This window comes from Doryrhamphus excisus, chromosome 15 (assembly GCF_030265055.1).
Source record: "Doryrhamphus excisus isolate RoL2022-K1 chromosome 15, RoL_Dexc_1.0, whole genome shotgun sequence".
Classification (NCBI taxonomy): Eukaryota; Metazoa; Chordata; class Actinopteri; order Syngnathiformes; family Syngnathidae; genus Doryrhamphus; species Doryrhamphus excisus.
Window position 1 is genome coordinate 148,907 of NC_080480.1, and position 23,588 is coordinate 172,494.

The 23,588-nt window shown below is 50.0% G+C and overlaps 1 protein-coding gene across 2 annotated transcripts; it reads right to left on the bottom strand.

Annotated features, from left to right (window-relative positions):
- Positions 1–26: 26 nt before the first annotated feature.
- LOC131103596 (microtubule-associated serine/threonine-protein kinase 1-like) lies at positions 27–22,459 on the bottom strand. Of its 2 annotated transcripts, none has more exons than XM_058049991.1 (27): positions 22,409–22,459; positions 18,953–18,984; positions 16,301–16,395; positions 16,037–16,112; positions 15,153–15,225; positions 14,490–14,650; positions 14,311–14,386; positions 13,492–13,701; positions 13,204–13,305; positions 12,424–12,556; positions 11,849–11,916; positions 11,230–11,306; positions 10,589–10,797; positions 10,319–10,457; positions 9,715–9,847; positions 9,454–9,619; positions 9,277–9,378; positions 8,779–8,901; positions 8,581–8,690; positions 8,355–8,515; positions 6,666–6,925; positions 6,420–6,602; positions 6,119–6,345; positions 5,703–5,825; positions 5,496–5,629; positions 5,241–5,428; positions 27–4,080 (listed from the first exon to the last, which is right to left on the bottom strand). In XM_058049991.1, the coding sequence occupies exons 1-27, from the start codon at positions 22,445–22,447 to the stop codon at positions 2,579–2,581; spliced, it is 4,902 nt and encodes a 1,633-aa protein (XP_057905974.1). In that variant the 5' UTR covers positions 22,448–22,459; the 3' UTR covers positions 27–2,578. The 2 variants fall into 2 exon arrangements, with proteins under 2 accessions (XP_057905974.1, XP_057905975.1); XM_058049992.1 differs by having other exon boundaries at positions 18,953–18,981; positions 22,409–22,452.
- Positions 22,460–23,588: the final 1,129 nt, after the last annotated feature.

Here is a 23,588-nt window from a genome sequence, read left to right on the forward strand (position 1 = left end):
GAACAAATGACAACAAGCGACAACTCTTACGTTACACACAAAAATTTAATGCGAAATCAGTTCCCCCCTACCCCACACAGCACATGGGGTCAAATCAAAAGTCATTCCATCACGTGATCAGGGTTCTCGCTGAGCAACACAATCATCCTCGGCTGCCACGTGACGAGTCCTCCACAAGAGGGCAGTGTGAGACAAGTCCAATTATGAAAGGACTTGTCTTTTTCCCCACAGTGACAGACATGACTTGGAAAATGGACCAAGTGGAAGCACGGTTGTCCTTGAGAAGTACAGCATCCTACCTACGGAAGCCCTATCTGGATTCTGAACAAGGATGGCAGGGTGGACGGACAAACACTTAGAACATGAGCACGACTACAGCACACCGTCTGGATTTGACTTCAGTGTCCTTGGTCTTCACCTCATTTCCACATATATGACACATTGTACAGCTAAATGAGCTGACTCAATCATTCAAAGCCCATTTTCGGAATGTCATCGATGCCAACGGTATTACCAAGGATTGCCAGCTTGCCCTGCATGGTGGCAATGCCTGCCTTCTATTTGGAAAAATAAAAATGGCAGAAAAGCCGAGTAAACGCTGGTCACGGACATTTTAATGACTGAGAAGCAAAATACGACTTGATTATTGTATTCAGATGAATAATGGTCAGAACAGATCATGCACGACTTCATGTACTGTACATTTTTCACACACACATATATATATATTATCTGTAAAGTAAAAAGAACACCACAACAGTCTTCCACAATGAATTATGAAATGATAAAAAGCAGTATAAACTACTCCAAAAAATAACATAAATAAGGATGATTATAAATAAGGATATTAGGCTTTTATTTGGATTCCAGGATGAACCTAAAATGCACGTATACTTCCTACAGGTGAACTGAAATTGGGCGTAAAATATGACTTTGGGTGGACTTCATTGACCATATTTGATATATACGCCCTTCTTCACACTTACAGTACAGTCAGGTGCTGCACGTACCGTACATATAGTACATATAGTACATATAGTACATATAGTACATAATGTTCCATGTTCATTCATTTTCTGTGCCAGGGGTATGCTGGAGCCTATCCCAGCTGTCTTGGGGAGAGGCGGGGACAAACAACCATTCCCGCCCACCTTCATTCCTAAGGACAATGTGGCGTGGCCAATCAAGCTAACGTGCTTTTAGAACGGGGGAGGGGAGTACCCGGAGAAAAGCCACGCATGCACGGGAGAACATGCAAACTCCACACATCCAGATGTTCTGACTGTGTGGTCTCCATGGTAACCACCAGGCCAGTCATGACCTTTTACGTTGAAGGAAGGACAAATGAAGTTGCATCCGTCCTGAAAGCCGAGTATCCCAAACGTTTAGTGAGCACTGCGCGTGTGCGTGAGTAGAAACATTGGAGAGGCTGTCAAAGACATTTGAACGCACCATGAAAGGACATACAGCAAAGAGGCCATGTCCATAGGATGAGAGGGGACGACCTGGAAAGCGAAATAGAGATTTGCTTTGCTTATTGCGGCTCCATGGCTTCTTCCATCAGCAATGTCAACTTGAAGCACTTTGCATAGCGTCATCTCATGGTACTTTGTCCCACTGGGCCACGCCCCTTTCCCCAGGCTGTCCCGTGAACTATTTAGGTATCCTGGTCCATCCTGGTCCATCCTGGTCCATCCTGGTCCATCCTGGTCCATCCTGGTCCTTGGTTTGTATCTTTGATGCTATGATACATGACTATACTACAGTACGGTATATCCGAACTAAAGTGAAATGAAACTGAACACGGCTTTGGTGTTATTATTAACATGTGGACTAACTAACATGTCACAGTGTTTACTACCTTCAGGTCTTGGTTGTCTGCTCTCTACATAGCTGTCATTTTCCATGGACCACATGCACCATGTCTGCTTTTATACAGGTGGTCCTCCAGTCATGTGGGTCGGGTTTTAATGTAACCGTGTACACAGAAGACATAAAACACAGGTCCTTCAACCTTCTTGGATCAGGCTGGTCTGGAAAGACGACCTCCTCGTCACACTCAGATCTCCTTGGAACCGTGCATGGACTCCACGACCCCCCAGCACACTTTAGCAGTCAATAATCTTTGTCATTAACGTTGGCGTGAATATTGGAGGGCGTGTCTCTGCTTTCAGAGTCCACGCTGACGGCTTTCCTTTTCTTTGGCGCACCAACTAACAGCTACGACATTGTTCCTCAGTGCAGGCATCTGCCCAGCCTGAGCCACACACTGCCGTCTATTGGACTCGCGTCTAATCAGTTCTGGAGATGGTCTTGTGTTTAGCGACCAAAATCGGGTCTTCAATCGTTTAAGGGGGGGTTGTAAGCAGGAACATAAACATAAACCGAGGACCACCTGTATATCTCCAGCACATTGTGACCAACACACACACGTTCTCACAGCAGTTGAAGCATCTTATCTTTGTGGAACTTTCATGTGCAGATCTTTTGCTCTTGTACTTTGACTTGATTGACAAGTGACAAGGTGTCACTTGTGATATGTGGCGTCAGTGCCGGACTGAAAGGAACCACTTGGTCATCAGGAATGATGCTTGGAGCTGCGGTTGTTTCCTTTGTCCAGCTGGAGAGCGCTCCCAGGGGACGATGTCTGAGCAGAGCGGCGTCCGGCCCCGATTGACACCTCCGCCTTTCCCGCTGCGCTCCCTCGCTTCTCCTCACTTGCCTTGTAGGCGTCTTTGAGCTTGGAAGCTTCTGGCGACCCCGCTTTCATGGGCCCAAGGACGGTTTTGGCCACGCTAGTGAGCTGGGTGACAAAGCTGGCTCTCTCCCCGGGGGACGTGGCGCGTGGCTTGCCGGAAGAAGGTGAGCATGCACTGGAGGGGGGGGACATGGGGTTCTCTTCCAGGACTTCCAGGTGAGCCCTCTCCTCCTTCACTCCGCGGTAGCTCTTGGACAGCCTCTCCAATTTGGAGCTGCTCGCTGGCGTTCCACCGGGGGTTGGAATTGGCGGTGCAGGACCTTTGACTTTTGTCATCTCGGCTTTCTTATCGTTGCCGCCGCCGCCGCCGCCGCCTTTCTCAACTGCCTCTGTGCCTTTGCGAGGTTTGGCTGGCTCTGCTGTTGCTCTTGCAGCTGCTGTGTATTTGGATCTGTCCTCAGCTTTACTGGAAGCCGTGCTTTCCTGCTGCTTCCTGTCATGCGGCGGCGTACTCTTCGTAGCAGAGACCTTCTCACAAGGCTTACTCTTGGAGGCAGAAGCCTCAGATGTTGGAGTGGTCGCATGTGGAGGTTTAGCAGCGTGTTGGGGCTTGGCCTCAGCGCTGGAGACGGGTCCATCTGGAGTCTGCTTGGTGGCTGCATCCCTCTGTAGAAGCGGAGATGCTCTTTTGGTCTCGGCAGTGGAGCCACTGAGATCAGAAGCTCCAGCTGCTATGGTGTCACGGCTGAGGGGCGACTCCTGCCTTCCCAGCCTTCGAACAGGCTTCAAAGCACCGGTCTCCCCTCCCAGAGGAGGTGAAGGGGAGGACGAGGACGAAGGGGACGGTGGAGCGGGTCCATTCTCCCCCTCCATCTCCAGTAGACTTTGTAGGCTATGCTCACAGTGGAAGGATTCCCTCCTGTAGTCCCCAAGCGTCACCTCCAGGCTGTGCTTGCGTAGGCACACCCCGCCCGTCAGAGGGGAGGGTGATGAGGACGATGAGGAGGAGGAGGGAAGGACGGGGGCGCCGAGCTTCTCCGCCGACTGCACACGCTGCAGCAGGGGGGATCTGGGGGGCTCGGCGCTCTTGGGACGAGGACGGGACACCGGAGGCGACGAGTGCAGCTTGACGGGAAACGTCTGCGTGGTGTTGGAGCTGCCCACCGTGTGGCCGCTCAGGGGGGGCGGGGAAGAGGTGGTGGGGGAGGGGGTGTGGGCTAAGGGCGACAGGGGGATGTTGCCGGCGGATTTGCAGCGAGCGGAGCGGTACTGCCGGTGGAGCTTTGGCGACAAGCCGTGCAGCGAGCTGGGCCTCATGTGGTGGGATGTGGCCGGGGAGTTGGGGGTGCTCGATGCGGGGGAGCTGCTCTGGGAGGAGGTGCCTGGGGAGAGAAAAGCCTTGTTGGACACGTATGTATGTATGCGTATGTATGTACACGTATGTATGTATGTACACATATGTATGTATGTACACAGATGTATGTATGTACACATATGTATGTATGTACATGTATGCATGTACACGTATGTATGTACACGGATGTATGTACACGTGTGTATGTACACGTGTGTATGTACACATATGTATGTACACATATGTATGTATGTACACGTATGTATGTACACATATGTATGTATGTACACGTATGTATGTACACGTATGTATGTACACGTATGTATGTACACGTATGTATGTATGTATGTACACATATGTATGTATGTACACGTATGTATGTACACGTATGTATGTATGTACATGTATGTATGTACACATATGTATGTATGTACACGTATGTATGTACACGTATGTATGTATGTACATGTATGTATGTACACATATGTATGTATGTACACGTATGTATGTACACGTATGTATGTATGTACATGTATGTATGTACACGTATGTATGTACACGTATGTATGTACACGTATGTATGTATGTACATGTATGTATGTACACATATGTATGTATGTACACGTATGTATGTACACGTATGTATGTACACATATGTATGTATGTACACGTATGTATGTATGTATGTACACATATGTATGTATGTACACGTATGTATGTACACGTATGTATGTATGTACATGTATGTATGTACACATATGTATGTATGTACACGTATGTATGTATGTACATGTATGTATGTACACATATGTATGTATGTACACGTATGTATGTACACGTATGTATGTATGTACATGTATGTATGTACACGTATGTATGTACACGTATGTATGTACACGTATGTATGTATGTACATGTATGTATGTACACATATGTATGTATGTACACGTATGTATGTACACGTATGTATGTACACATATGTATGTATGTACACGTATGTATGTATGTACATGTATGTATGTACACGTATGTATATGTACACATATGTATGTATGTACACGTATGTATGTATGTACACGTATGTATGTACACGTATGTATGTACACGTATGCATGTAAGTTTGTCTGGGTTTGACCTGATGGACAGTCAGGCAGAGATCGGAGAGTACCAAGAGGTCGGCACACTAACCCAAGTACGGGGATTCCACGGTTGAGCGGTAACTCTGTGTGGGTGAGTGGGCGCAGAAGCTGTGGGTGGGGGATCCTGGTAGACTGTCTCCAGATGACAGCGAGCGATTTAAAGAGGAGAGGCTCCGACTGGTGTGCAGCAAATTGGACTGCTTGGTGATCTTCCTGAACAAGGAGCTGCGCTTCTTCCTAGAAGATAACGACCGGCGTTACGGAGGCCAACGAAGAAGCGAAGGCTTTAGGCGCCTCAACCTACTCTTGGCCATCTTTGGCTCCTGGCCTCTTGCTGCGCCGAGCCATTTTGCTTTTATAGCTGGTCTTGCGTGCGGGTCCCACTTTTATGGAGGTGTTCTCAAAGGGAGTGGTTGTCACGGTGACCTTGTTTCCACTCTGAAGACGAAAGGAGTTCAGTCACTGGTGTTATGGTTATGATTATGTTATGATTTATTTGACTCCATCTGACCTTGAGGATGAGCTCCACCACCTCTGTATGGACCAGACCATGCACAGACTCTCCATTTACGTGGGTGATGAGATCCCCCGCACTAAGTCCAGACTCCTGGGCAGGGCCTCCATCCTCCACATGCTGAAAGCAGAACAATGGGCTTACCCACCCCATACCCTCAGCCCCAAAACAGCTGTACGTGTCAGCATCCACTTCCCAGCAGCATCTGGAGCATATGCCGGCAGGAAGTGCACCTAGCAGTCCGTCAGCGGACTGGACATTGAAACTAGGAATCCAAATAAAAAAAGAATTGGACCATCCCGGTAGAATGAAAATGGTAGTTCCTGTTCCTGTCCATCCATCCATCTCCAGTATATCCATATCTGTAATATATATACATATTCACTATATGTAACGCAGCGATGCCGACTCACCCAGACCATGTGATGTACGCTGTAGACGTCGCTGTCCCCTATGTAGACTCTTATAGCCCTCAGAGTGAAGCCATACTTCTTCCCAGAGCGGTGGATGGTGATGGGGGAATGCAGGACGTTCACCATGGGACAGTAGTCTCGACTGGGAGAGGAGTCTCGGGAAGAGGGGTTGGACGAGAGGGAGCGAGGAGACATGGGGCTCGCCAGAGGAGAGGCGCCATGTTGCTCTAGTGAGGAGAGGTGGAGGAAGTACCACGTATGATTCCATAGGCGGGCCCCTCAAGGTACCAGCGAAGGTTACCTGCAGGAATGATGACGGATAGAGCCGTAGCGGAAGCAGACTTGATGACTTTGGTTCCTGGTCTGGAGCTACGTTTGTCTCCCTCGGCTGAGAGTTGCTGCTGGCGAACTCTCCTCAGCACCAGGTCTGTCGTGGCCCCTCGGGGCCCTTGGAGTTCTGGAAGCCCCAGAACTGTTGCACTGGCTGGCGCACCAAAAAATGAGATGTTCAGGTGAAGCTACGTTTAAAAGCCAAAGCTGGTCTCACCTGCGGCTGTGAAGCCGTTGCCATCTTTAAGGAACGTTCTCAGATCGCTCTGAGAGGAGATGGCACCCATGGCTCCCTCCAAGGAGGTCCCCCTCACCTTCACCTGGGGCTGGCCCCTTGACACGGACTGCTCAGAGTCCACCTCTACAGATGAGGCCAAGCGGTGCGTGTCCATGAGGGCAGAGAAGCGCCTCCGTGCCCCCGAGGGAGGACTGGAATCGCTCTCTGCGAACCAGGTCTCCGAGCAGGACAAGCGTTTCCTGTAGGAGAGAAACAGTCCAGCTTGGCACGAGATGGCGCTATCTGCAGGGGGAGTACTGCAGCTAGGGGGAAGTAAGTCCGGTAAGTCTTTTGTAAGGACGGTAGGACGGTAGTGTGTACTCTATGGTATGCAGGACATACAGATGTTGACGTTTTAGCATCTAACATCACAGTATACGTACAGTACTAGATACTCTATCATATGCAGGGCATAGTGATGTACTAGTGGTGTACTAGTGGTGTACTAGTGATGTACTAGTGATGTACTAGTGATGTACTAGTGGTGTACTAGTGGTGTACTAGTGATGTACTAGTGGTGTACGAGTGGTGTACTAGTGATGTACGAGTGGTGTACTAGTGATGTACTAGTGATGTACGAGTGGTGTACTAGTGGTGTACTAGTGATGTACTAGTGGTGTACTAGTGATGTACTAGTGGTGTACTAGTGATGTACTAGTGGTGTACTAGTGGTGTACTAGTGGTGTACTAGTGATGTACTAGTGATGTACTAGTGTTGTACTAGTGGTGTACTAGTGATGTACTAGTGGTGTACTAGTGATGTACTAGTGGTGTACTAGTGATGTACGAGTGGTGTACTAGTGATGTACTAGTGATGTACTAGTGGTGTACTAGTGGTGTACTAGTGATGTACGAGTGGTGTACTAGTGATGTCCGAGTGGTGTACTAGTGATGTACTAGTGGTGTACTAGTGATGTACTAGTGGTGTACGAGTGGTGTACTAGTGGTGTACTAGTGATGTACTAGTGGTGTACTAGTGATGTACTAGTGGTGTACTAGTGATGTACTAGTGGTGTACTAGTGATGTACTAGTGATGTACTAGTGGTGTACTAGTGATGTACTAGTGATGTACGAGTGGTGTACTAGTGATGTACTAGTGATGTACTAGTGGTGTACTAGTGATGTACTAGTGGTGTACTAGTGATGTACTAGTGGTGTACTAGTGATGTACTAGTGGTGTACTAGTGATGTACTAGTGGTGTACTAGTGGTGTACTAGTGATGTACTAGTGGTGTACTAGTGATGTACTAGTGGTGTACTAGTGATGTACGAGTGGTGTACTAGTGGTGTACTAGTGGTGTACTAGTGATGTACTAGTGGTGTACTAGTGGTGTACTAGTGATGTACGAGTGGTGTACTAGTGATGTACGAGTGGTGTACTAGTGATGTACCAGTGGTGTACTAGTGGTGTACTAGTGATGTACGAGTGGTGTACTAGTGATGTACGAGTGGTGTACTAGAGATGCAGGACTAAGGCAGCCAGAGAAGAAAGCTTGAAGTATATTTCATGTCTGACTTTTGTGTTGTTTGTGTTTTTGCAGCACCAAGTTGTGATGTGGGAATCGATGTCGGCATCCATGCTAACAAACGTGAGCAATGTTGACATTTGGAGGGAGTGAAGTCCTCACATTTCAGGTGAGCCGGTCCTCCAGCTCTTGTCTCTGAGGGTAAAAGCACCCAGGCTTTCTCTTTTGGCCATCCTGTCCTCTCGTGGAACCTTGTGCTCGCGTAGAGTAACACTGGGGGGTTTGTGCTCCAGCTGGGACAGGTGCTCCATGCTGCTGTACACCTGCAGGGACGGGCACGCCCGTTGAATATCTGCTAGCGTTGCAACCTTTAGGAAGCAAGTCTGACCTTGCTGAAGCGTGGAGAACACGATGAGAAGCGATGCAACTCCACAGGCTCGTCATCGTTGGTGTCGTCCTCGTCGTATGAGTGCACATGGTGGTAACGCTCAGACCGCGCTAAGGCGGGGAGACATCAAGTAAGAATCTGGGTCCGCACCCCCGTGTACCCCGGGGGCCCGAGCCGGATGGCCAGCAGGAGACTTACTGTCAAAGTAACTGGTGTCCTCCTCCGACTCCAGGTGAGGGATGAACTCGGCCTTCTGTCTCAGCAAGCTGTTCCAGTCCACCTCGGTGAAGAAGGGGTGCTGCTTCACCTCAAAAGCCCCTCCTGGCGGGTGAAGATGAGGGTGGGAGGGGGTGAGAACATATAGAAGAAGGTGAGAAGGTGAGAGGTGCAGCATGAAATCCACAAGTTGTTCTACTTTGTAAAGTTCTTGTTTGGAATGGCTTGTGCGATGGCGGACTCGGCTTCTTCACAAATACCCAAAAGTACAATACACGCAGTAAATATGTATGTACTGTCTACTTCCATCCATCCCACTTAGGAACGACTCGTTCTTTGGTTCTCATGCATCAACTTGCTGTATTTCCTTCCTTGCACTTGATGATGATGAGGATGAGAACGCCGATGAGCGCTCGTGATAGATGACCGATCTCTGAAGATTGACAGAGACAGGATGGGATGGCGCGTGAGAGGACGGACCTGTTCCCAGTCGAACCAGCGGGTTGGTCTGCAGAAGAGAGGAGATGAGGTGCTGGGCATCAGCAGGCAGAGCGTCATCTCCTTCGGGCCATACCAAGTCATCTGCAGGGGACAGAAGGGCTGACAGGTCAATCAAGCGTCAGAGTGCAGACGAGATGTGAGGTGATGGTAGCGCACCGGTGATGACCTGACCGAACAGCTCCTCGGGAGTGTCTCCGAAGAACGGCACACATCCCACCAAGAACTCATACAAGATGATGCCCATGGCCCACCAGTCCACCGGCTTTCCATAACCTTGGCGGAGAATGACCTCGGGAGCGATATACTCTGGGGTTCCGCACACCTACGACGCCGTCAACATCTTCAGTTGGACTAAACGCCAACCTTGGCGGTTGAAGTTCAGGCGTGCCAAGGTCCTGTGTCGTGTGCTGGTCCTACCTGCTTATCCAAGAACTCCCGAGTGTCCTTCTCGATGTGGTCTTCATACAGGTTGGTGGTCAGGCTCATCAGACCCATTTTGGACAGGCCAAAGTCCGTCAGTTTGATGTGGCCCATGGACGTTATGAGGAGGCTGAGGGGACGGACAAGCTTTAGATGTATTATTATTATTATGTATTATTATTATTATGTATTATTATTATGTATTATTATTATGTATTATTATTGTGTGTTATTATTATTATGTATTATTATTATGTATTATTATTATGTATTATTAGATGTATATTATTATGTATTATTATTATGTATTATTATTATGTATTATTATTATGGATTATTATTATGTATTATTATTATGTATTATTAGATGTATTATTATGTATTATTATTATGTATTATTAGATGTATTATTATGTATTATTATTATGTATTATTATTATGTATTATGACCATGATGATGCCAGTGGGACGGCCAATGGAAGACGATGATTCCATGTTGCCTTCTTGTGAAAGAATGGTCTAAGTCTTACCCTCCTCGGGCTGTCGGCTCCGGCAGGAAGGCCTGCTTTTATTTTGTTGGGTACATTTGGGCGGGACTTACTTGTCAGGCTTGAGATCCCGGTGGACGATGCCGTAGTTGTGCAAGTACTCCAGTGCGAGGACAGTTTCTGCAAAATACATCCGCGCCATTTCCACGGGCAGAGCCCCGATGTTCTTCAGCAGGGTGGCACAGTCCCCTCCTGCCAGAACCCAAATACACCATATCATGCCAAACATCAGCGGCACTGACGGAGATTCAGGACTGAGCCTATCATGGCTGTTTCTGCTCCCAACATGAACTTGGACCAAACACAGGAAGAGTCTACAGCACCTTCCACATACTCCATGACCATGCACAGGTGCCGGCGGGTCTCGAAGGAGCAGAACATGGAAACCACAAAGGGGTTCTCTGCAAAGGTCAGGATGTCCCTCTCGACGAAGGCCTGCTGGATCTGGTTCCTGAGGATCAGGTTTTGCTTGTTGATCTTCTTCATGGCAAAACGCTGCCGTGTCTCCAGGTGCCGGACGAGATAAACGGCACTAATTATCGGGAAAAAACCAAAGAAATCAGCAGGGGGGTGCATCATCATGAACAATCAACCAACAGCACACATCATCTACCTCACAGTAAAACTGCATTAAAAGCTCCTGGATACCACTGTGTAGTACTGGGTAGTACTGTATATGTTTCATGGTCCTAGATGGTCCTGAGCGCTGCTTATAAAAGTAAGGAGGCAGTTGCTAATACTGCAATATAATATAAATAATATATATAATATAATACTGCAACCCATGACGACATAAATGGAATCATTTTCATAGAAATGATGCCTTCGGGTGTCATAGTTTATGTGGGTAAAATCAGTCGAGCATGTCGATATGGTTTTAATCTAAATAATCAACATAAGCGGGCTCCACTGTACTTGTACTACACTGTACTTGGTGTGGCCGTGCACATCCTGATCTACTCACCCATAAGCTCCGTTGCTAATCAGCTTGATGGTCTGGAAGTCCGCCTCGCCCGGAGGCTTCATGGCTCTCATCTTGCCCTTTATATCCAAGGTCAAGGAATATGGATCCAATGTCAGCCATGATCCTTGAACAATGCAGTTATTCAACCTACACTAAAGCCAGCGTGGAATATTTGGGTTAGTAGTAGTTCATAGTTGGAATAGTTCCTTCAAATGATTATTGCGGCATACAGTGGATCCTTGCATATTCACCAACACACTATGAACTGTAGCACACGGACCACCCAGGTTACCCAGCATGCCTTGCGGGTTATACATCGCTGGTTGCACCGTGAGTGAGGTCGGGTGGATGAACTCCTGTGTATGTTGTGTGAATCGAACTCCTGGGGTGCAAGCAAGGAGCCCCCACAAAGAGTGGGGTACTGTACAGTATGTATGGTATGTACTGTATGTACAGTATATACGGTATGTACAGTATATGCAGTATGCATGGTGTGTACAGCATATACAGTATGTACGGTATGTACAGTATATATGATATGTACAGTAAGTACACTGGTCTAAAGCGCCCGTGTGTACAGAGTACCACTACACCAACACAAGTGGAATAAAGAACTCACCTCAGCGGAGTCGTCGGTTTCAGGCGTTAGCGGCCCTTCGCTGTCATAACTATCCAGGTTGACGATCTCTGATGATACCATACATGCATACAAAGAGCATCAGTTCAAAGGTCAAAGGTCAAAGTACTGCACACACATTGTCAAGAGTTCATGGGGCGACGCAACATGCCTGTTTGCGTCCCCCCCCTCACGTCCAAGTACTTCAGCTGAGGCCTCCACGGTAGCTTGGTTCTTACAAGGCTTGGCCAAATGGCGTGTGGGCCGTTCATGTAGTAGTGGGAGTAACTTACTGTACGTGCCTGTATTGTACACCCATCCTATGTACTGGACAATCTCAGGGGCATGTGAAGTACACGTGGTGTGTTTTAGCAACAAGTCTTTGTGTCTCAGCGAGTACTACTACAACATTAGCTCACCTAGTGAGCAGTATAAAATACCATATATTATTTCCTTTTGATGCTTCATTTCTGGCCAAAAGGCATCAAGCTAGCTAAGATTATGCGTATTCTTTGGCCTTCCTTCAAGCCCAAACAGAAGTCCCATATGATGGATTGCCCCCCCCCCCCCAACACCACCTTCAATGGGGTCTCTGGTGAGTCCCAGCTGGCTGACAATGTAGCGAGGGATGTCGGTTTTCATCAGGCGGCCCTCCTTAGCAACATCCTCCGCTGCCGCCAGCAGATGGTAGAACTCCTCAGGGTTGAACTCCTGGGAGAAAATGGAAGACCAGGACCGTCAGCTGACTCCATCACGGGAAAATCACCAACCGTGCAATTTGTGGCTGGGAGCGCTCGCATCGCAAATCCATGACTGGCACCTTGTGGTCTTTAGAACATTAATCTTAGACGTTTGGAGCAGCCTGATGGTTTTACTTTTACATCTCCATGACGTGGTGGATTATTTCCATGATTCATTGACACTAAACGGCACCGCGGTCACGCCCGTCTGACGAGCGAGCGGCACAGGGACGCCGCCAAATGTTAGTCTGGCTGTGCCAGGGCAAATGTTAGTCTGGCTGTGCCAGGGCAAATGTTAGTCTGGCTGTGCCAGGGCAAATGTTAGTCTGGCTGTGCCAGGGCAAATGTTAGTCTGGCTGTGCCAGGGCAAATGTTAGTCTGGCTGTGCCAGTTACTTTGATGGGCCCAAGTATTACCCCAACATCAATGCTGGGCCAGCAGAAGGCTTTGGGGAGGGTGGAGCGAGAGCGAGCCCTGGGTCAAAAGCAGACCTTTCATAGGCGCATTTATTGGCTGGCGGTGCTGGACGTAAGCCCCGCCCATAGCGGGCATCTAGCCTACTTTTCAAAGGACATGAGATCATCTGCACGCGCATGGAAGCAGGGCGAGCCATCTCACCAGACACTCCAGCAGCCTGGCAGGGCGGGAGATGATGATGAGGAGCTTCTTCACCAACTCCGTGACAAAAGCGACCTCGGAGCTCTCCGAGCGCTCAAAAGCCTGCCGGTTCAAAGAACAACAAAAAGTCACTAAAGCGGGTTTTCCAATACACAAGAACATCATCCGTCCTTCCATCATCCATCATCCATCATCCATCCATCCTTCCATCATCCATCATCCATCCATCCTTCCATCTTCTATGCCGCTTATCCTCACTACGTCTGTGTTGGGTTTATTTGTACTTACATCGTGAAGAAGCTTCTCCAGATTCTCCTGCAGCTCGAAGAAGTAGACGGACGTGATGAGGCCCTCGCAGGATTTGGCCAGGCAGTCTCTGGAGAGCTCAGCGATCTGGTGATGGATGAAGCTGAGAACACCGTCCGCCAGCGGAAGAACGTTTTCAGGAGCGTACGCCTGGATGAAGTCTGCCAGCCTCCCCTCCATCTGCGCTGTGGCCTGGGGAGGAGAAAGGAGCGCCCCCCCCCCGTGATGCTTTTCTGTTGTTGACCCAAAAGTGAACAATTGGTGGCCACGTGGACGTGTGCTATCGCTAACGTCGACATGTGCTATCGCTAACATCGTGTGCTATCGCTAACGTCGACATGTGCTATCGCTAACGTCGTGTGCTATCGCTAACGTCGTGTGCTATCGCTAACGTCGACATGTGCTATCGCTAACGTCGTGTGCTATCGCTAACGTGGACATGTGCTATCGCTAACGTCGTCATTCCTGCCAAGCTGTCGTCCCACAGTGACTTCCTGTTCCGTGCACATGCAACCCTGCGGCCACAAAGTGAGACTCCAGAGCACTAGCCAGGGAGCCAACAGCCGGCGCCGTCACCTACAGATGTACGCCGTGACCATGAAGGCGCCAATCCCGTTAAAAAGGATTTCGGAGGTCATTTAGAGGTTTTCTATTCTCTAACTACAAAAAAGTTTCATTTCTAAACAAGGAACCCTACTTTGCAGAAAGTGACTTGGATCGTGATAAGCGAGGGATAGCTGTATGAAGGCGGAGTCTACCACAGCACGTCGGCTTGTTGTTGACATGGTTAGCCCGTCTCACCTTGGGAAAGCGTTCCTTGTACACGTGGTTCATCATCACTATCTCATTGTCGTAGCCTGACGAGGAGCGTCCAGGGCTGGAAGAGAGAACAGGACGCAGGAAGAGACCAGTCACGGACTCAACCATCTCAAACCATCTTGCCAGGAAACATGACCAAAGTGTTGGGGGGGGGGGCTGACCTGAGACTGCGAGAGCGCGGACGCATGTGCGGAGAGCAGCGTCCGCCATCGTCATCCGTGATGCTCTCCGTGCTGCCGAAGTGTTTGGATAAAAAGTGGAGCTCATCCATGGTGGGCTGGAAGGGCAGCTGGTGCAGACGCTCCTGGGAGGAACTGGACGACTGGGGGGGGGGCAGGAAGCACATGGTAATGGGGAAGGAAAGGAAGCGAGGGCAAATGTTGGCAGAAGAGGAAAGGAAACAAGAATTAGGCTGAGAAGAAAAAGAGCAGCAGGACTTGTGGTCACTTTGGAGGTGAGATCTATTGATGATGGATGATGGAGGGATGGAGGGATGGAGGGCTCTATGGGCGGACGAGGGAATCCATGACGTGCTTTGCTAGCTGCCTTGTGCTAGCTAGCAAAGGCGTGTGTGTTCATATGCTACGTCGGTAGCGCCCATGAAAAAGGCCACGTGTCTTTGAAGCTAATGTTTGGTTCCCGTGACTCCCAATACGAGCAAAGCGCTCCAGCTGGCTCAGGTTCTCCAGACCACCCAAGGCGGCCTGTTCCGGCTCTTTCCACCGAGGTAGAACTGGCCTGGATCAGGGCTCATGGGATGGCCCTCAGCCCGTCTTGGGCGTGTTGGGGTTGTTGTCCTGGGGGTCTGGAAGCCAATGACTTACTGTGGAGCTCGGGGTGTTTGTGCCATATCCAGAGGAGGGCAAAGACGCCAAAGACCACCGCCGTCCATCCGCTCTGTTGGGAACACCAAGGCTAGAAGTCACTGGAAGGCTCAGAAGGTACCAGCTGTGGTCATACCCAGAAGATACACATAGACACTACATGACGCATGCAGTGCATCCAAGCCTGCAAGTTGGTGGTCCGCCCGGGTCAGCTGCCGCGTCTCACTCGGACAACCAATCAGACACCCCCTGCTGCTGTTGGTGAGCCCCTCTTTCTAGTGGGCATGATGATGAATGGGTGGCTGATGAGGCTGGAGCACATCATCAGTGGGACGTCAACGTGGGGTGGGGTGAGGGATTCAAACGAAAAATCCCCGTTTAGTCAATGGTTCAGGTCAGCCAAAGCTGTGGGACGACTTCATGTAGAGTACGCATGAAAACACAGCATGGCCCACAGAAACATATCGGTATCGGTATCGTATCGGTATCGTATCGGTATCGGTATCGGCTGATAGCAGTATGGGACATTGCCAGTTGGACAAGAAGAGGGAATATTAAAGCCAGGAGTGACGGACTAACATAGGCTACAAAAACACACCTTCACCACCTGTCACCTCCCCCCAGCATGGGGGGGGGGGGGGGGGGGGGGGGCGTAAACACGGAGCGGCTGCGAATGTAAAGGCTCGGCCCGTTCCCACGTGAGTCACCCTGCTAGGCTGCCAGGAGATCCTGCTTCCCAGCGTGAGGAAGACCTGCCACAGTAAGACCTGGTGGACCAGCTTGTCTCCTTCCTCCCCACCGCCTCCTTCCCCACACGTCATTGCACAAACATGCCGCCATGCTTGATACATGCAAGCAGGAGTAGTGAACAAAAGAGCAGTGACCTTCGGGAGCAGGCGAAGGAGAAGTGAGCCGGGTTGCTGGGGGAGAAGTTCCTGGGGCTGTCCAGTGGACTACTTCCTGCAGGGACGACAGCGAGAAGGATGGACGTCAATACATAAGCAACACCTGCCTAAAGTTGCGGGTTCCCGGCCAACAGGAAGAAGAACGTGGGCCAAGCTGGTGGAGATAATAAAGCAGCCAGGACCTTTCCAGGTTCTACTGACCTCTACTGACCTCCTAGTTCAGGGTAACACAGGGCTCCTTACCGAGGTGTCCGGGGAGCGGCAGGGGGGAGTGCGGGCGAGGCAGAGTGGGGGAGGTGGTGGTCAGGATCAGACTTTTCCTGTTGCTTGTGCGACAACTGCGGAGAAAAAGAGAAGAAAGGCATTCTCACACATCAATACATTGGCTTCAAAGTACTCATAAAATACCAAGAAGTACTTATGGCAGAACAAGATGGAAGACGAGCACACTTTCACACAAAGCATCTCATTCGCCCGAGTAGTGGAGGGCAGTATCCATAAATACACGAAAATACACGAATTCACTCTCACGAATATTCAACAATATATGAATAAAGAAATCATCAGTTTGGGGTTGGATTTAGTCCCAAAATATGCAGAAACAAACGCAGAATGTTTTGCCTCCATGAAGCATCTTCAAGCCTAGAAACGGACGGAAGGAAGTCAATAGAAGTAGAAGACCTTCAATGGGATTCTGGGATGGTTGCAGTGTCGTGAGCTGCCACTAGGTGTCAGTAATGTTCCTGTCATGTTGGAACTCTTATGGAGCTTTTATACGGCAGGGAAATAGTTCACTCATTTTTATTGTGTGCCCCCCCCCCCCAGAAACCTTCATTGTGCATTTCATTCTCTCCTGCTGCATTCATAAGGATTCATAAACTCATCAACACAACGTTGCAGGTATCGGACATGATTGCATAGATGCATATTCCATGAACAAAAAGTGTATTTTATTGGTCTGTTTTTCTACTTGCTTTACCCGAGGTTGAACTTGACTTACATTTGAGTCTGGTAGATCAATGGTGAATGTGAATATGACTATGAATATGAATGTGAATATGAATACGGCTCAAGCTGGATGATTGCTATCTGGCCTTTCCATTCAACAGCGTATTAATATCCTCTGTCAAGTAGACAGAATGTCAGCAGTTGGACTATTTTGGTTAATGGAGTCTCAATGCTGCAGGGGATCCATGGGAGCTTGCTGAAACACACACGCACACACACACACATGCACACACACGCACACACACACACACACGCACACGCACACACACACATGCACACACACACACGCTCACGCACACCCACGGAATTTGTCCTTGAGTGGCTGAGCATTGGGTGTCACGTGGACAGGGACTGGCATGTACTTCCATCCACGAGTCCTCAGTGCAACACAAACATGAGTGCTAACGATGAGCGCTCCAAAGTGATGCTCAGTGGTCATTCAAGATCAAGCCATAGCGGGCGGGGGGGGGGGGGGGGGGGGGGGGGGAAGGGGGGGCGAGGCACTCAACGAAATGAGGCTGGAGAACACAGGCAGGCACGAAGGCTGCGTGATGAGGGAGATAAAGAGGATAGAGGCGGGGGCGGGGGTGGGGGTGGGGGCGAGCTGCTCATCATCATGACATGGCAGCTGGATGAGGGAAAGTATATCTCCAGGGAGGATGGGGGGGGGGGCAATTTGAATGTAAAAAAGGCAAATAATCAAAGGCAGCTGAAAGCACTCATCACCCTTGTAGACCAAGGTAAACATGACCCAGATTGGTCTCTCTCTCCCTCTCTCCCCCCCTCCCCCCCTCTCCTTCCTATGCTATGAGGCATATTCACAAAAGTGACAAAGTGAACATGAGGCTGTTGTGGAAGAACATGATGGCAGCCGGTGCGCCTGGAAAAGCCTCATTCTGACATTCTCGCTAGCTAGCTAGCTAGCTAGCATCCAGCAGTGCTCGGATCAAGCACGCTGGGATCACATGATCGCAACAACGGCGTGTGCTGACAAAGGAGCAGAGCAACTTCCGAAGCCAAAGAAGTCACTTTGTCTGACGCGGCATGGATGCACGCTATTGGCTGTCCACTGTGATCATGTGATGAAGACGCCATCCAATGACTGACCCCAACTACGTTTCTCCTCTCCAAAATCCGACCAGAACCGGGCTCACGGGACCGAGTCACCGCTGATGGGTGGGGAGGTCATTCAAAGTCATGTCCAAAAATCCAAAGATGAACAAAGTCAGAAGGCAAACATCACAAAACCACTTCCCCATGGAGTGGGAGGAGAAGTATTTTCATGCGGTGTCATGTCCCATCATCGTAACACTACTGATGCAGACCAGATATGCCGCATACGATTTGTCTTTTAATATTTTGGGGCTGATAATGTGGCAATCATTTATTCATCAATCCATTGAGGGACGACTGGATAAACATCTGGATGTTGCCTCCTTGCTCAGTCACGAGCTCAGCCCTCAGTTTGATCTTGTTAAACATCAAACTGGCATAAAGGCCGTGGGAACTATTTGCGGTGCCTTTGTTTTGTGGACAGACAACCATAAAAGGAAGGTGAGACGCCACGAAGAAATAAAATAATCATCAAATCATTTCAGCAAGACGGCCAGCAACTGGAAAAGGAGGGCTGGCTTTCAGCACCACGGACAGCGTCCAAGAGGGCCAATCCTTATCACTTGGACTTGAACGATCCGCATCACAAACACCAGCACAACAACCAGCAGCTTCTCCTTCTCCAGCATGCTCTTCACGGGCAGGAGCGAAGATGAAGATGGAGATGGAGAAGAAGATGGAGATGGAGATGGAGATGAAGATGGAGATGGAGAAGAAGATGGAGATGAAGATGAAGTGGCCGAGTGCGGGAAGAGAGGGAGGGCGCTAACTCACCTGCTGCTCTTGCGAGGCAGTGGCAGATCCTTCTGGAAGAAAGAGGAGACAGTAAAAGAGATCAGGTAGGACACGGAGCAAAGGAGAAGGTTCCCATACGTCTGCCACCAATGAAGACATGGAAAGGACTCGGACAGGAACATGAGAAACTAGTACAGCACGTTCTTTTCACATCTTGTACTACCATGTTGACTGATTAGTGCCAAGTGGGAAAGTCACATGGAAATTGTTTTTTGGTTTTTCATGTTTTTGTTCCTTCAAAAGGTCAAATGTTCATAGAAATATAAAAAGACGTTTTTCCAGGTAATATTTATGAGGTGTATTTTAACACGTTTGACTTCAATAACGGAAAAAAGAAAACAAACTGATTCCCACTTTTGAGGTCAACGTATGGAAATACGCGGAATATTTCCTGATCTAATATCTAATATTTAATATTTAATATCTCCTTTCTTGCTCAGTCAGAGCTGGGTCGCATCAAGGCCCACAAAGGCTGGTTCTGACCAAGAAGGAGGGAAGGAGGCTGCGGGTCCACGAGGTCTACCCTCGGCCTTTCAACGTCTTGGTGTCCCCCACTTCTACTGAAAGGGCCCAAAGGGCGCCATATTGGGGTTGGCCGCCATTCATGCATTGGCTGCTTCACTCCTCCTGGGGCGCCCGGGCTATCAGCGTTAAGGCGCCATTAGCTGTGTATCGACCGCCTGGTCGCCACCGTCAATGTCATGATTGGCTTCATGTGTGTGTGTGTGTGTGTGTGTGTGTGTGTGTGTGTGTGTGTGTGTGTGTGTGACAGCGACCAACCATGACCTCGAGAGGCAAAAGCTAAGCCGTCCATTACTAAAGGCTTCATCCGTGGGACCCCAGCAAGCCTCAGAGTGCACGGCTCTTCCATAGCGCTTGGCGGCCCCCGGGGGCTCGCTGGTTAGCAAATCCTTCTTCACAAGGACCACTGAATACTCAACCCCTCTGAGTCCTCTTCACGTGTCCCTCATTGATCAGGTTAATTGAGGTGAGCAGTTAATCCTACATAGAGTACCAGCCAAAGCTGATTGGCTGCATAACTCCTAATAAATATTCATTTTAGTACACTTTTTTCCAAAAATGACTTGCATTGCATAATTACTTCACGTGACACACACAGCAAGACAAGTCCTACAAACGGCAAAACACATTCTCTGCTTGACGCACATTTTAGAATTCAAAGATGCACTTTTTAAATCCATGAGACACGACCATCTAACACAGGGTTGGCCCGACCTTGGCCTGACCTTGGCCCCACCTTGGCCCCACCTTGGCCCGAGCTTGGCCCCACCTTGGCCTGACCTTGGCCTGACCTTGGCCCCACCTTTTCCACCAAGGACCACATGCTCAAGGGATGGGTTCTGGGCCTCCTTGCCAACTAAAAATCAGTATCGGCATTACCCTGAAAAAGAACACCGGTCAGCAGACTAGAGACAAACTACAGCATCTCCTGTGTGCAAATCCCCCTGCCAACATCCGCTGCCTCGTCAGGCTTGAGGGGGCAAAGGCGTGTTGGCACAGGAAGCCCATGCCTATTGGCCGTGGCGTTCCACCTCAAGAAATTGAGTATAAATTTGGGTCAGCCCCCACTTATTGAATGATGTGGGACTTCTGTTGGCGCCATCTTGGCAGGAGAACCAAGCAGCCCCCCCCAGATGAGGCTCAGCTATGATTGCTCCACTGCGCCATGATTTGGCAGCCACTCGTTACCGCGTGGGAGCAGTGTGGCGTGCCAGGAAGATCCTGACGTGATATCATGCGGCCATCTTTTCTGTCTGGTCTTTTTTATGATGCAACAGAAACACAATGGCTGCTTGGGTCCTTTCACCCCCCCCCCCCCCCCCCCCCGCGTCTCATAGGAACACCCCAAACACTCCCTTTGCTAAAGCTAATGCTAATACTAATTAGCCCTTCCAGAGTCAGCATTGGTCTGGTTCAGCATTCTCCCAATGTCCAGCAATGGTCTGGTCTGGTCTGGTCTGGTCTGGTCTGGTCTGGTCTGGTCTGGTCTGACTGGTCTGGTCTGGTCTGGTCAGGCAGGTCAGGTCTGGCAGGTCTTTATATTTCAAGTTCCCAGAGTGATTGACCCGGCGTCTCCTGACTGCTAACATGCTAACATGCTAACATGCTAACCACCATAACCGAGCGCTTGAGTCACGGTCGGACATGAGCCGAAACTCATGTTAGTCATTCTGAGGGTGTGACCCCTGACCCCTGGGGGGGGGGTGCACCAAAGGAATGTGTGTGTGACAGAGCGAAAGCGTGGATGACGGCCCCCCAGGGAATACACGGCAGCCAATGGGATGGCGACACACACACGGGGCGGGCGGGGTAAACGCCTTTCGTCACGGAGGCCCCAATTAGGACGATCATTGAGTCATGGAGCAAGGACCCCCCCCAGCTCCTGTTCTCCATCTTGACATCTTGGCAGCAGGGAGAAGGATAATGAGACATGAAACCATCGGCACGCTCCTCCACTTAATCCTCCCTTGACGCCTTTCTCCCCCCGTCCCTCAGGCCGCCGCAGCGGGGGTCCGTTTGCCTCCAAGCGGCTGCTAGCGTACCGTGATGCCGACCTCGTTGGTAGCGGCCACAATGCAGCCTGAATGAGTCCGTGGAAATAAATGAAATAAATAAACACACACACAAGGCTGCACTACGCCCCCCCCCCTCGCCCCCCCGGCAGGCTGCTCATCTCTGCTCAGTTCACTTGACTGAATGTGCAGAGATTGGGGGGGCTGGGCGGGCGGGGCGTACACTGGATGAACACGGCGCTTGCATCCACGAGCGACGTTTGGTCAAAGACGCCGCATGGCTGGTCGTGGCGTGATTGGTCACACGGCACGGGTCCGCCCCCCCAGCGACACCGGGGGGGACGGAAAAGACATCTTTGCCGAGGGCTGGAGCCTATCCCAGCTGTCACGGGGAGAGGCGGGGTCTGGTGGCCAGCCAATCCCAGGGCACATATAGACAACAAGCCCCCCCCCCCCCCCCCCCAATACATTCATCCAATTAGGAGGGGCCAATCAAGCTAACTATTTTAACAAACATAAAATACCATCTTACTTTATGAAAAATAATCATAAACATTCCAAATAAAATCGTCAAATGTACAGTATTGATATTTAGGTGATATTTGATGAAACATGATATGTTACTACATTTATGACAAATAGATGATGTGTTTATGCTTTATTAAGGTTGATATGTTTTATCGGCATATCGGTTAGTCCGGATAGGAAATGGAACCGCTTTCACATCTAATAAAAGTCAAGTTACAAAGAACCCGAAAAGCAGACCGACGTCAGGATTGGTGGACGTCAATTGCTGCATCATGCTCTGCCCCCCCCCCCCCCCCCCCCCCCCATGATGGCCTGTGATGCCGTCCGTATAATGAAAGCGAAAGCATGACCGCGTCGTCCAACACGAGCTCACCTGCAGCCTCCGGCGGCGTATGATGCCCGAGTCGTCCATGTCCGAACGAAGCATCGGCGAGCCTCCTCGGTTCTCTTTGACCCGGCGGGACTGCGGTCCTAGGCCCGGGATCGGGGTCACGTCGAAGAGACACAAATGTCCATCGGTCCCATGGTGGTCGTGGTCTCCGCGAACGTCCCTAAAGGGCCACCCGACCCATCCTCGACATCCCGCCGGAGGTTCCTCCACCTTGGGGCGGTCCTTGTGGCGCCACCATGGGCCCGGGTCTTCAGCGTGTGACCGCAACGTGAGCACACGAACCCGGTCCGGACTTGCCCTGCCGTGTCACAGCAAGCACCAGACGAGACGCGAGCTCCTTTCCACGCGAGAGCAGAGCCTCCCGAAGCCGCGCTCGGCCGCCTCTTCGCTCCGGAGCTCCTCCGTGGAGACAAACACGCCACTCTTGGCGCCAAAGCCACAAAAACCCGGTAAGTCAGGCTTCGGGCATCTTCGGCGCCATAAAAGCGTGGAATTGGCACAGGAGCAGCAACGCGATATTTGTGTGACTCCTTCCTTCCTGGGATTCCCTCACGCCCCTCCTCTTCCTCCTCTTCTTCCTCCTCCTCCTCCTCACAACAATGCGTCACCGCAGGCGCATTGGGGTTTTTCATGCTCATCCAGGCTCCTTGAAAACTGGTTCAAGGAGCCAAATTCAGCACCATAGACAGTGACGTGACGTGGGATTGATCCCCGGGGACCAACTCATCGGAATACTGCAAGTAGTCAGTACTCATGCAGTAGTCTGAAGGACTTTTCATGGGAACAAAAGCTGCTCATCACAGGATGCTGCTTTAAACAGGCTGGATTGGAAGACGTGGCCTCTAGCTGCGCTATCAAAGGAGCTGCTGACAAACATATTAGGACAATAAAATAGTACATTGATGATAATTAAGGGGTAGTATTTACTAATTGCATGTGTAGCCCTTCTCATTGTCTTACCCCGCCCCCTCCGCATGTCCAGGGTCACAGGTCAAGGTGAGCTCAGGCAGTGGCTGAAGCATCGAGAGAAGGTTTTTCTGGTAAATGTATGAGTGTCTTCTGAGAAGCTGAGATCACATTGATGCTCCGTGAAAACAGGCATTGGCTGGGACAGCTATTTACGTGACCTTTGCCAAGGCCCAAGGTCATCTCAATATCCCAC

What these genes read in the sequence shown, in the direction of transcription:
- LOC131103596 (XM_058049991.1), bottom strand. Translation starts at nt 22,447, where the DNA reads ATGGACGACTCGGGCATCATACGCCGCCGGAGGCTGCAG. An exon ending in CTGCCTCGCAAGAGCAGCAG is followed by an intron (nt 16,396 to 18,952) that starts GTGAGTTAGCGC and finishes TTTTCTCCGCAG; the next exon opens with TTGTCGCACAAGCAACAGGA. An exon ending in GTTCTCCACGCTTCAGCAAG is followed by an intron (nt 8,516 to 8,580) that starts GTCAGACTTGCT and finishes CCGTCCCTGCAG; the next exon opens with GTGTACAGCAGCATGGAGCA.